This window comes from Oncorhynchus gorbuscha, linkage group LG18 (genome assembly GCF_021184085.1).
Source record: "Oncorhynchus gorbuscha isolate QuinsamMale2020 ecotype Even-year linkage group LG18, OgorEven_v1.0, whole genome shotgun sequence".
Lineage (NCBI taxonomy): Eukaryota > Metazoa > Chordata > Actinopteri > Salmoniformes > Salmonidae > Oncorhynchus > Oncorhynchus gorbuscha.
The window spans coordinates 52,579,091-52,593,081 of NC_060190.1; the positions used below are offsets into that span (position 1 = coordinate 52,579,091).

General features: G+C 40.7%; 1 protein-coding gene across 6 annotated transcripts; it reads left to right on the top strand.

Annotated features, from left to right (window-relative positions):
* Positions 1-6,699: 6,699 nt before the first annotated feature.
* Positions 6,700-13,003, top strand: LOC124003820 (angiotensin II receptor-associated protein). Of its 6 annotated transcripts, none has more exons than XM_046312417.1 (5): positions 6,700-6,917; positions 7,347-7,381; positions 7,747-7,855; positions 8,099-8,315; positions 10,054-11,232. In XM_046312417.1, the coding sequence occupies exons 1-5, from the start codon at positions 6,891-6,893 to the stop codon at positions 10,125-10,127; spliced, it is 462 nt and encodes a 153-aa protein (XP_046168373.1). In that variant the 5' UTR covers positions 6,700-6,890; the 3' UTR covers positions 10,128-11,232. The 6 variants fall into 6 exon arrangements, with proteins under 6 accessions (XP_046168373.1, XP_046168374.1, XP_046168369.1 ...); XM_046312418.1 differs by having other exon boundaries at positions 6,701-6,917; positions 8,099-8,309; XM_046312413.1 differs by lacking the exon at positions 10,054-11,232 and adding an exon at positions 11,263-13,003 and having other exon boundaries at positions 6,703-6,917.
* The last annotated feature ends 988 nt before the right edge of the window (positions 13,004-13,991 follow it).

Here is a 13,991-nt window from a genome sequence, read left to right on the forward strand (position 1 = left end):
CAGTCTCACTGCTGCATCCCTCTTTCACACTTTCTCTCTTGTCTCTCTTTCAAATGGAGAAACAAGGTGGTCAAACAAAAATTGAAACACCGAGTGTATAGAAGGGGAAATCAATGACATCAAGTGCATTGGTGAGTAAAGCATTAGCTGACATGAAGTGTATTAGTGAGTAAAACATTAGCTCCTACTCCCACCACACAATTGCACCTGTATCAATATTTGATCAGGCAGAGTAAGTAATACTTGTCTTTTGTCCCAAACAACCAGCACACTGGGAGCACCATGTTGCTCTCACTCTGATTTACAGTCTTGGAATAAAAGCAGTAGTGATGTATTTTTTATAATAACCCCTGAGAAAGTGTTGTGCTACTGAGTGCACTGCTGAAACTTGGAAAGCAGCCAGTCGAATGATGGATCACACCCAGCCAAATCGTGGCAGGATACATGGGGAATAGCAGCATCAATAAGGGACCTGCCTAGACTGTAAAACAGCCCATAAAGCCTTTAGATAGAAAGGAATGGAGAATTGTTTAACACTTAGTGTATGAGAAGATGTTTCAGAGGAGTGTTACCACATATTCAATTAAATTCCGATTATTGACTTTGCTCCCAGGTGTAAAGCAAAATTACAACAGAAATTAAAGTAATACATCCATCTGTCACAAACACCTCCCTCCCTTCCTATCCCTCCCTTCCCAGTCCCCTCTAGAGACAGAGGATACCCAACCAATGTGCAACGAGACAGATGTGGCTGTTTCTACGACATTTTGAGATCAAATACGTCTTTAAATTAAAATGACAGAAATTATACCCGCTTTGAATAGAAACATTATTGCATGAATTCTACGTTGGTTACTGTCGCTGATGTCACAGAGGTCAAAGAGGTCAACAGGAGGTCAGGTCAGGGGTCGCACCTGCTACGGTTGGCCAGTGGCCATCTGCCATGTTACTGTCACAACAAATGGGTTCATTACCAGCAGGGTGCGAGAGGACAGACACCTTAAAAGAATTGGGAGACACTAACGATAACCAGGACTGTCTAATCCCTGTCACACCATTAGCGATAGTTAGAGCATTCAACTTGGTTTCTAAATAGTTTTAGCATGTACATTACCATTGAAGGCTACCACCCCATTATTTTTATTTCTACTTTGCACATTCTTCCATTGCAAAACTACCATTCCAGTGTTTTACTTGCTATATTGTATTTACTTTGCCACCATGGCCTTTTTTGCCTTTACCTCCCTTCTCACCTAATTTGCTCACATTGTATATAGACTTGTTTATACTGTATTATTGACTGTATGTTTGTTTTACTCCATGTGTAACTCTGTGTCGTTGTATCTGTCGAACTGCTTTGCTTTATCTTGGCCAGGTCGCAATTGTAAATAAGAACTTGTTCTCAACTTGCCTACCTGGTTAAATAAAGGTTAAATAAAAATATATCTTTTTTTTTAAAGTAGTCAACTGGATGGGGATCCCTATGGGTTGGGAGCAATCAGCGGGGAGGGACCTCTGCCTTTCTCATCAATGGGTTTTGGGAAGGAGACAAGGAGAGAGGAGTATGAAATTGAGACCTTCCCATATATCAGAGCGAGACACTCTTTTCAAGTGGCACAGACACAGCTATGACCGGACATGATTTTCGTAGCAGGTTAGGAGACCATTTTCGAAGTGGCGTGAAAAGAGTGTTTCTCCGATCAGAGCATTGTCTTCTTCTTCAAATTGGGTGCTATGGTTTCTAAATGGCTTCAAGCTATATCACCTCCATCTAGTGGCCACAATAAATTAATGACATACAAGATTTGGTTCAAGACTCCAGTACAGCAGGTGGCCAGCCTGGTCTCATAGACTAGACGTAACATAGTAAATGTAAATCCGAGACAGCCAATTTATTATGATAAACTCAGCATCAACAAGAAAATGTCCTCTCACTGTCAACTGCGCTTATTTTCAGCAAATTTAACGTGTGAATATTTGTATGAACATAACAAGATTCAACAACTGGACATAAACTGAACAAGTTCCGCAGACATGTGACTAACAGAAATTGAATAATGTGTCCCTGAACAAAGGGGGGAGTCAAAATCAAAAGTAACAGTCAGTATCTGGTGTGGCCACCAGATGCATTAAGTACTGCACTGCATCTCATCCTCATGGACTGCACCAGACTTGCCAGTTCTTGCTGTGAGATGTTACCCCACTCTTCCCCTAAGGCACCTCCAAGTTCCCAGAAATTTCTAGGGGGAATGGCCCTAGCCCTCACTCTCTGATACAACAGATCCCAGACATGCTCAATGGGATTGAAATCCGTGTTCTTCGCTGGCCATGGCAGAACACTGACATTCCTGTCTTGCAGGAAATCACACACAGATCGAGCAGTATGGCTGGTGGCATTGCCATGCTGGAGGGTCATGTCAAGATGAGCCTGCAGGAAGGGTACCACATGAGGGAGGAGGATGTCTTCCTTGTAACGCACAGCGTTGAGATTGCCTACAATGACAACAAGCTCAGTCCGATGATTCTGTGACACACCTCCCCAGACCATGACGGACCCTCCACCTACAAATGGATCCCGCTCCAGAGTACTGGCCTCAGTGTAATGCTCATTCCTTTGACAATAAATGCAAATCCGACCATCACCCCTGGTGAGACAAAACCGCGACTCGTCAGTGAAGAGCACTTTTTGCCAGTCCTGTCTAGGCCAGCGGCGGCGGGTTTGTGCCCATAGGTGACGCTGTTGCCGGTCATGTTGCTGGGGTGGAAGGTAGCCTAGTGGTTAGAGTGTTGGACTAGTAACCGGAAGATTGCAAGATCGAAACCCTGAGCTGACAAAGTAAAAATCTGCCGTTCTGACCCTGAACAAGTTAACCCACTGTTCCTAGGCTGTCATTGAAAATAAGAATTTGTTCTTAACTGACTTGCCTGGTAAAATAGGCCTTACAACAGGCCTACAAGCCCTCAGTCCAGCCTTTCTCAGCTTATTGCGGACAGTCTGAGCACTGATGGAGGGATGTTCCTGGTGTAACTTCGGGTAGTTGTTGTTGCCATCCTGTACCTGTCCTGCAGGTACCAATCCTGTGCAGGTGGTCTGCCACTGTGAGGATGATCAGCTATCTCCCTGTAGTGCTGTTTTAGGCATCTCACAGTACGGACATTGCAATTTATTTCCTTGGCCACATCTGCAGTCCTCATGCCTCTTTGCAGCAAGGCCTCTTTAGTGTTCTAAGTTTTCATAACTGCGACCTTAATTACCTACCGTCTGTAAGCTGTTAGTGTTCAACAGGTGCATGTTCATTAATTGTTTATGGTTCATTGAACAAGCATGGGAAACAGTGTTTAAACCGTTTACAATGAAAATCTGTGAAGTTATTTGGATTTTTACAAATTATCTTTGAAAGACAGTGTCCTGAAAAAGGGACATATCCTTTTTGGTGAGTTTATATATATTCTGAATGGTGACATTTGCGTGATTGGTTTTCTATTGCTCATTAGCATTTCACTTCAATGATATCATGTCACTTTGTGGGACTGTGGGTCAATTAACCTTGTCGGATTGGGAGTTTGATGTTACATTTGGTATGGTTGCATAAGACATAAAGTTACTTCAGGTAAAACAAAAGGAGTGTGGTTGGTCGGGGAGGATGGGTGGGGTATAACACGATGGATGGGCATAGAACATGAACCTCTGGCAACCCAAAAGAAGTGTGTTTGAATCTCATCACGGACAATTTTAGCTACTTAGCATGTTAGCTAACCCTTCCCCTAACCCTAACCTTAACCCTTTAACCTAACTCCTAACCTTAACCCTAACACCGAACCCTAACCCCTAGCATAGCTAACATTAGCCACCTAGCTAATGTTAGCCACCTAGCTAATGTTAGCCACCTAGCTAATGTTAGCCACAACAAATTGGAATTAGTACATATCAAAAATATTGCAAATTCATTACATATTGTAAGAATTGCAATTTGTGACATATCATATGAATTGTCGTTTGTAACATATCACACAAAATGGTTTTTGGACATCCACAAATGAATACATACCTTAAGATATCATGCTAGAGCATTGGGCCAGTAACCGAAAGGTTGCTGGATCGAGTTCTCGAGCTGGCAAGGTAAAAATCTGTCATTCTGCCCCTGAGCAAGGCAGTTAACCCACTGTTCCCCGGGGGGCAAAAGATGTGGATGTTGATCGTGGCAACCTTCCGCACCTCTCTGATTCAGAGGGGTTGGGTTAAATGCGGAAAACACAATTCAGTTGAATGCCTTCAGTTGTACAACTGACTAGGTATCCCCCTTTCACAATAGCTGGAAGGAGGCAGATTTACATTTAATGTGATACAACTACTCCTGAGTTCAGGTTGCAGCAGCAGTAAATCACCAATTAGCTGTACACTTTTATCAAACATAAAAGAAGAATAAAATGGACTATGTTAATATGCTGCTGTCTCAGACATCATAACATCACACATACAAAGATGAGACCTCTTCCACCTCTATAGTCACGCCACAGCATTTAGCATCCAGTAACTGTCTCACTGCATGAATCAACAGCCATATAAACAAATGGGGTTAGAATAAAGGATTTTCTATTGTTAGCAGTGTACCTCAGAAACAACTGTTACTTTACAGAGATGTACCTGTAGAGCAAAGGAGACTGCTGACGGGAGGATGGCTCATAATAATGGATGGAACGGAGCAAATGGAATGGAATTAAACACATGGCAACCTTGTGATGTATTTGATACCATTCCACAATTCCGCTCCAGCCATTACCACGAGCCTGTCCTCAAACTTTAATAATTATTAAGGTGCCACCAAACTCCTGTGCTGTAGAGATGCATAACAGGGTGACACTGTATACTTTGCACAGCATAATTTAATTTCTACCTCATTTGGATTTCATGAGCAGCATGACAAACTGTCTATTAAGAACCCATTTAAGGTGAGGTACAGAGAGATGAGATACATTAGCAATTCCCTGAAGCACTTGCTGTTCTGAAAGATCGTATTCTCTTCACGCAGGATCTGGATGTTATTACTAGAAAGACCACCTCAGTCAGTGAGATAGGTTTAATAACCATCTGCAGAGAAAATGACAAGATATGTAACATCAGCCTGGTCTCATAGACTAGACATAACATAGTACATGTAAATTTGGAAAGATATGATCTGTTATGTTTGGTATTGTTACATAAGACAGATAGTTACTTCAGGCAATAACGAAAGTAGGGTGGTTATTCGGGCATACAATACAACACGAAGCAACCCAGAGGACGCGAGTTTGAATCTCATCACGGACAATGTTAGCATTTTAGCTAATTAGCAAATTATCTACTTGCTACTTTTTAGCTACTTTTCAACTACTTAGCATTTTAGCTAACCCTTACCGTAACCATTTTAGCTGACCCTTCCCCTAACCCTAACCTTAACCCTAAACCTTTAACTCCTCACCTAGCTGATGTTAGCCAGCTATGTTACAAATTCTAGCCAGGTGGTTAACATTAGCTAGCTGGCTAACGTTAACCACCTGGCTAGAATTTGTAGCATATCATATGTCTACCATGGGTTTGCACTTCCCACTGCAGTTATGAGCTGATAGAATCATATTACCAACCTGTTCTTAAAGCATTCGTATTATTATGTACGTAAATCCATGACTCCATTTAGTATGATATGTTACATTCCGTATGGTATTTATTAATTTGTCGATGTCCATTACACATTTCATATGATATGTTAGGAATTTCAATTCATATTATATGTTATGAATTTGCAAACGTACAATATGTTACAAATTTCCAAAATGTACGATATGTTAAGAATTTGTTAAATTTATAATATCTTACGAATTCTAGCTAGGTGGCTAGATGGCTAACATTAGGTAGCTGGCTAATGTTAGCGATGCTAGGGGTTAGTGTTAAGATTAAGGTTGGCGTTAGGGTAAGGGTTAAAGGGTTAAGGTTGGGTTTAGGGTGAGCTAACATGCTAAGTAGTTTCAAAGTAGCTCAAAAGTATTAAGTAGTGGAAAAGTTGCTAATTAGCTATAATGCTTAAGTTGTCCATGAAGAGATTCAAACTTGCAACCTATGGGTTGCTGGACATTTACATTATATGCCCACCCATCCGTAGAAAAAAAGTAGTAAGTCGTTGAAAAGTTGCAAATCAGCAAAACATTTTCATGAAGAGATTCATACTCACAACCTTTAGGTTGCTTGCCATTTATGTTCTATGACCACCCATCCACTCACAACCATACCAAACATAACATATCATGCTAATTTGAGTGTCCCGGATTTACGTTTACTATGTTAAATCTAGTCTATGAGACCAGGCTGACGGAAGACACCTGGGTGGGAGACAGTGGAGAATAAAACCACCAGAAAGATTGTATTTGTCTTCTGTCCTGGAACAGTCATTTATAGACTCATGGGAACAACACCAGATATTTAACTTGTGATTTATATTATTTTGAACACCTTACTTTTGTGACATGTAGCTTATGAAAAGTGGCCACTGTAACCAGTTCAGCCCGAATGCTTGTAATACAGTTGGTATGTTTGAACATGAAAATATTTGCCCATATTCCAATAAATAGACTGGCTACATGGTCTAATGTTTATGATAATTGGTTTACAGAATGGTGACCAAGACCAAGCAGCTGACGCTCACGTGTTTTTTTTGCAGTATGAAATAATGGGGTGTGCAAAGGGTTAGGCGGAAGGAGTCAGGCTGTTGTCACATGGTTTGTGTTTGCTGCCTGGTTAGTGGGAGTGGTTGAGACATTTTATCAGAGAAGTTGAACAGTTATGTATTAAATCTTCAGAAACCTCAAAAGTTGAAGGGGACCACAACATCTGCATTGCATTGCATTGGCCTGAAAATATGGAAATTCCTGCCGTAAACCTCAAGGTAAAGTCGGTTGTTAACATGTTTGCAATAGTTGTAAGTCATACATACAATGCTGACTTTATTTACACTGCTCTTACTTGATACGCGCTTCGACAGTATTTACATTTTATTATTAACGTGTCACATCAGCCCAGTTACAGGAACATAAGCGCTATGTCATTGTAGACTAAAAAATAGCAACAATTGTGTAACAATCTTGTCCCTTCTATCGTGCGTGAAATGACTCAGTCAGGGCTTATCACGAGATGCTGAGTTCGTGGTTAAACTTCTTCAATCAATTCACGTTCTTAATTTATTGTAAATCATTGATCGTTTAATGAAATGTCAGGCATCCGTTATCAATTCAAGTGGAGTTGACGCAAATTGCCTCATTGGGCACTAAAAATGTGAAACTCACGTGTATGATGTTGACTTTCTTTGTCCCCACAGGCCATAGTACTAATGCACTGGCTACTGACCATCTGGTGAGTAAGTGGGTGGGTTGGCTCCTCTCAAGGGTTTTTCATACACCTGTGGAATTTCGCTTGTTGACGACTCCAACTGAGGAAAGTGGTCAACATGGTTCACTTGTGTTGCGTTTTCTCTATGGATGGCTGCACAAACATAATGCTCTACCTGAAGACTTCCTAGTTACAGTCAGTCACAGAAGAGGCTAACTTTAACCACAAGCTGATAATGGACCACTTCTCAGCTACATGCTTTGCCTCCAGAGTTTGTCAAATACAATTGTCAATTTGGAGATTTATGAGGCCTACTCTTTTAGAGAAGCTAGTGTATGCTGAACATTTGGAAGTGTCTGTTGGTATTTTTTACTGTGTGTGGTTCCTAGGGGCTGCATGGCCTGGCTACCCCCCTCCTATGCCTGGGGGAACTTCAGTGTCCTGGCTGTGGGTGTGTGGGCCATCGCTCAGAGGGACTCCATCGATGCTGTACTTATGGTGAATCACTTCCTCAAACTCCTGTACCATCTCAGACAGAAAATGCCAAAGAATAACCCTCAATTACACACAACATTACAGAAAATGACATCGGCGCTCCAGTCCGCCCAGATTAGTTGCTGCTCAACACCATAGTAAATCACGGAGTTGAGTTTAGCCGGCTAGCTATCAATAAGAATCATCCTACCTCATCAGGCTCTTATATGCATTTGTCTAGTTTCTCCATCTGCATTTCCCTTCCAGTTTCTTATTGGGATTGCAGTGACGATACTGACGGACATCATCCATTTTGGGATCTACTATCCGCTGGCCGAGGGTCTAGCAGAGAGGAACAGGGACACATTCCGCTTCAGTGCGGGCATGGCCATCCTGGGCCTGCTACTCAAACCTGTCTCTTGCTTCTTCGTCTACCAAATGTACAGAGAACGTGGAGGAGATTACAATGTCAACTTTGGTGAGTGTGAGTAGAGCCACCATTTGTTTACAGTAGGGCTAGTTACTCACTGTCACTTCTAATGGTAAAAATAAGGTTTTGGGGTTTGTAGAAATAGTCTCAGGACTATCCCTGGACTGGTATGGACAAAGTCTGAAGCATGGTGTGATGTGATATCATCCTAGTGCCAAGGAGATTTTGTGAGGAAATTACATTCTCCAGGCTATAATCTTGCCTGGGCTGTTTCATGTTGTTGGACATGAGAGGATTGTAGTGCACAGGCTGGCTGCTCAGAGCCTTTGTGTAAAACTGTACTGCAGGCAGATCAAACCAGAGTCCAGCTAATTGAGTTACAGAGACGGTCACAAGACAAATGCGCCTGAGACACCCACTAACTAGTGGACCATCCTAGCCAGGGTCACATATCACCGATGAGCAAAATAATCTGATTGGAGTTCCTGTCTTTCCCAGCTAATTGGAAGAATACAGTATACAGTAAAGGACAATTACACAGTGCAATCTATAATGGCAGTGGCAGAACCCATTCCCTTCTCAACTTGATCTAAGTCAAACTGAGATGTTAGCACAACACAAGTCCTGGGTGTTTTTGCAGAGGTTTGGTGACTGTTCTCAAAACCTACTGGAACAGGAAGGGCATGTTATGCTACCCCGTAGAGCAGTAGGACATGCCTGAAATACATTTGAATGGAGTGTTCATACTAGGTAATTTGATGGTTCTGTCAGGCCTTGTTACCCTGAATAGACAAAGATATGTTTTGTCAAAAGTTGTATAAGTTGATCAACCCAATTTGACTCTCATGGATATTCAAATAAGAATAGAGCATTAATAAGGTTGACTTGTCTGTGGTAAAGTTGAATGATGCACAGCAGGGACATGTGGCTTTGATTGGAAACTAGGTGATTAATAAAGTTAATGTTCTAAGTTTTCAAGGTCTCTTTTAAATGCTCTCTGATTGCTTGACATGGGGGTGGGGGGCTCTGGGATTAAGGTGGCGTCCTGCAGTGCTATACACCAAGGAGAAGGCAATCAAGGTGTGTGTCGGTTTAAAACCATTTAACGCTGATAAGTACAGTACATTATGTAGAATTACAGTACCCGAAGTTAGTATTTTGATTGGCAGTCATAAAAACACTTCTCACATTACTTTGCCCCTTAACATTACTTACAATAAATTGTTGTAGTCTATTTCTTGTACCAGCATTTCTATAAGCATTCAAGTGCAAAATGTCTGCCGTACATCACCCTTCTACATTATTACACATGATAAGAGTAAGTAAACCATTTATTTATTCCACTTTCATCAATAATATTAAAGGTATACTCAGCAAAATTACATTGCCATCAGCAGCACTGCAGATATTGAGACTAGATGCAAGACTTCGCCCACACACAGTATCTGAAGGTGCATGGTAACCTGGACACCAAAACAGAGAATTTGAACCTTGCACTTCAATGCTCTGTTGTGGAAATTGACCAACTATGCTGTTTACTTTCTGCATTTATGTTATAAATTTAAGTCTGGGCACAACCCTGTTAGTCTGCTTTTGTCATCCCATACCAAACATCCAATTGTTAGCATTTCACTAAACCTCACTCTGTCACACTACTAGTGATTGAATGTTGTCTTTAGCTTTCTGTCTGTGAGTGGAAACAATCCTGTCTTGTCTGTTGTATCTCTGTTCTGACCCTGTTTGCGTTTTGTCTCCCCCCCCCCCCCCCTGCTGCTTGCCTCTGACCCCTCAGACTTAGACACCTCAGTGGACAGTCGCTGCACCACGGATAGTGCCGACAGTGCCTTTATTGGCCGCCGCTACTGATCCTCTTCTTCTTTTTCATCATTCCTTTATTTCCATCAATCCTCCCCTCACACAGGAAGTAAGGGAAACTGCTGGGCTGAAGAACTACAGCCATGCCTCTACTTATTGTCTTGTTTTCTGACTGTCCAGTCTTCCCTCTTGCCACATGACTCCAGTATCTGTGTTTGTGTCCCATCATCCTCCTCTGCTAATCACACGTCATATCTGCTTGTCACTCCTTCCTACAATTCTGAAAGTCACATCTGTTTCACTCCATGAAAATGATCCTTACATATTCTTGCTTGATGTTTGTGCTTTTGTTTGATTGAATGTTTTTATGACTTTATGTAGTAAAGAATATTTTGGACTGCATCTGTATTCATCAGAATAAGGTTGAATATTAAGGTTATAAATGGATGATTTGAGATTAACAACTTTGCACTTAAATATCAGTGTTAGACTTTTGAAAATTAATTTATGCAGACATTTTAAAGTAATATTTTTAATAAATGCTATTTAAGGGAAAATGCTCTAACTATTTTTGCGTCAGTGTTTTCGTTATCTGATTTTCATTATCCATATTGTGGTTGAACGCTAAGGTTGCCTCTTACAAGATTGATCACATGTCGGACACTCAATTCTATGTTCCCAGGTTTGGTTTTAGGCAGCCATTGGTATTCTGTCTGCGTGACCATACAGGACTGGGTGACTGTTCAGTATGCACTAGTGGTTCATCATGAGTGAATACTGCAGCCTGTAAGATTAGCCCCACACCTTTCCTCTTCAAAAGTGTGTTATAAATCAAGTTTGTTTGCGATGTGCTGTTTTGAAGGGACTTTCATATACAGGGTTTTCAGTGTAAACAATTCCCAAGGAGTTTGGCTTTGTAGATATCCATTCCTTTTATCTCCTGGGTGGTGTTCTGTTCCTCCCTTTTCATTCTCTATCATTTGACTGTGGGTCACCTGACTGTGGTAGTCTAACACCGCTATGATTGTGTGAGTTGAATGTAATTCATCAAATGTAATTTGCCATTTTCTGTATGAACCTTAACATGGAGGTTGACGTTGGGTTTTATGTTGAAAAATTATAACATTTGACAGTTTAATGTTCTGTGGATCAGCTATATTTTGAAAGATCTCTTGTCTCTACACAGCAGGCTTCCCCAGTGTAACACGAAACAGAGATGCTTACCAGTCCATTGACCAGCAGGACCAGTCCACCAGCTCAGCCAACCCCTTCAACCAGGCCGAGGGCACCAAGCCTGGACCACCACACTCCTACTGAGATACAGCACTCACTTTCTTCTCTTGAAATGACATGGTGTCAAGAAGACATCCATAATGTTTTTTTCCCTTTCATATGGGTATTTGCGAACTGCAAAAGACCTTTGTCCTGAGCTTTATTCAATCCCTTACCAGTAATGCCTCGTTCTAAATACTCACTGTCATGGTAAAATAATATGATCTGCTTGCTTGATGCTCAGGGTAATGTCACATACACTGGAAATACCTTGGGCCCAACACGAAAAAGAGAAGTGAAGTTTTTGAATTTTATGGTGTAGTAACAGTGGGATAATACAGAATTATACAGCGGAGTTTGCCTGCCTTCTTACCAATATCTACCCTGTCCTAAATGCTACTATATTTCTTACTTTGACTTTATTTAAAAGATGCCTGATGAAAGGTCTGTGTTGTCCTAACCCTTAAAGATGGACATGAGTGTTTACAACAGTATTATTGCCAGTGTTTGGAATAACCAGTGCTCTGGTTTTGTGTTATTTTAGCAAGCATTATGTTAGTGTATCATAAGCTATTCTCAGCACCACCAGCTACTCAAATCAAAACATATTGAAGATGTCAAATAGAGAGGATAATGGTGGTGCTGTTTGTAAACCCTTCCATTTGACTATTAATTTAAACACAATGCCATCAGACATTTCCAGTTTTACCTCACCATCTATGTGACAGAGCATTACAGCTCCGTAGTCCTCCCTGAAAGCATTACAGCTTTCAGGGAGCACTTCAGGGATCTCTTTGTAAAGTCCAATAACCCTCTAATGTTAGATCCTGTTTCAGGATCAGGAGTGTTTTGAAAAGGTCAAGGTGTAGAAAGCGTGCAAGTCATTTGGTCTGCAACGGTTCTTTGACATTCTTTTTGGAAACTAGTTCACTGTGAGTATACTTTTAAAATCAGAATTAAGAATGAGAGAGACTTTCTGCCTTCTATACCTTACGGGTAGGATTTACCTCTGAGCTGAGAGAGAAGCAGATATCTGTTACAGCCCAGTAAATATGAACCAGGAAGAACAACTATTCCTGGTTGTGATTTGCATAGTTTTGTCAGTGTTTTAACAGGGCACATTCTTTGTAAAATGTTAGCACTTGTGTCCTCAATCATTCCAAATGCATAATTGTTTATGTACCTGATCAATTTTGTTCGATTTTTGTCTTTGCCTTTCATGTGTAAATGCACTAATGCACTTTAGTGCACTCTTAGCTTTACATTGACTGAGGCAATTTTCTTTAACAACGAATGTGTTTGTCCCAGCAGTGTTGCGTTGTTCTCTTGATAAAATACAGAAACTCTATTGATCTGAATGAGTTACAAGCCATATTGATTTGAGTAACATGGGTGAATACCAAACATTCACAACCTTGAAATTCTATCCACAGTTAATTTTTAAAAACTACAGCTCTGACATAATTAGCATTTTTCATGGAGTGTTTTATTGAAGTATAATCCAGGGTTGAGAAAATATGCATAATAACTTTTTAACTAAATGCTGCAGTACTTGCACTTAAAACCAAATGTTATACCCTTGCACTTGTCTATTAAAACACTAGACAATCAGTTTTCTACACTTAACAAAAATATTAAAGCAACAATTTCAAAGATTTTACTGAGTTACAGTTCATAAAAGGGATTCAGTCAATTGAAATAAATGAAGCCCTAATCTATGGATTTCACATGACTGGGAATACAGATATGCATCTGTTGGTGACAGACCTTAAACAAAAAGGTAAGGACGTGGGTCAGAAAACCATTTACTATCTGGTGTGACCATTTGCCTCATGCAGCACGACACATCTTTGTGTGAAGTTGATCAGGCTGTTAACATTCAATTATCTGGCAACAGGTCTGATGGGCATTCCTTCAGTCAGCTTGCCAATTGCACGCTCCCTTCTGTGGCATTGTGTAATGTGACAAAAGTGTGACAAAACTGCACATTTTAGAGTGGCCTTTTATTGTCACCAGCACAAGGTCCACCTGTGTAATGACCATGCTGTTTAATCAGGTTCTTGATATTCCACACCTGTCAGGTGGATGGATTATCTTGGCAAAGGAGAAATGCTCCCTAACAGGGATGTAAACAATTTTGTGCACATTTTTTGAACAATATGTTTTTTGTGCTTATGGAACATTCCGGGGATCTTTTATTTCAGCTCATGAAATATGGCACCAACACTTTACATGTTTTTATATTTTCATTCGGTGTAAACAACAGATCTTTTACATTTGTCTTTATATAAGACAATACAGAGCACTGTTTCTATAAGGTGCACAGTACAAGACAACATGGCTATTGTTGGACACTACTTTGAAAATCATATAGCACTATAAATTGTCAATACGTTGTTTCCATTGACTCTCCATTGACTCTTTATGGGGTGGCAGGGTAGCATAGTTGTTAGAGCGTTGGACTAGTAACCGGAAGGTTGCCAGTTCAAATCTCCGAGCTGACAAGGTACAAATCTGTCGTTCTACCCCTGAACAGGCAGTTAACCCACTGTTCCTAGGTCGTCATTGAAAATAAGAATTTGTTCTTAACTGACTTGCCTAATAAAAAAATAGGAATCGTCTTAAATTGACATCTGCTGGGAC

Bases quoted from the DNA above. Each gene is read 5' to 3' on its own strand.
- LOC124003820 (XM_046312413.1), top strand. From the start codon at position 6,891: ATGGAAATTCCTGCCGTAAACCTCAAG. The intron at 7,856-8,098 runs GTGAATCACTTC...TTTCCCTTCCAG, and splicing joins CCATCGATGCTGTACTTATG to TTTCTTATTGGGATTGCAGT. The intron at 8,316-11,262 runs GTGAGTAGAGCC...GTCTCTACACAG, and splicing joins CAATGTCAACTTTGGTGAGT to CAGGCTTCCCCAGTGTAACA.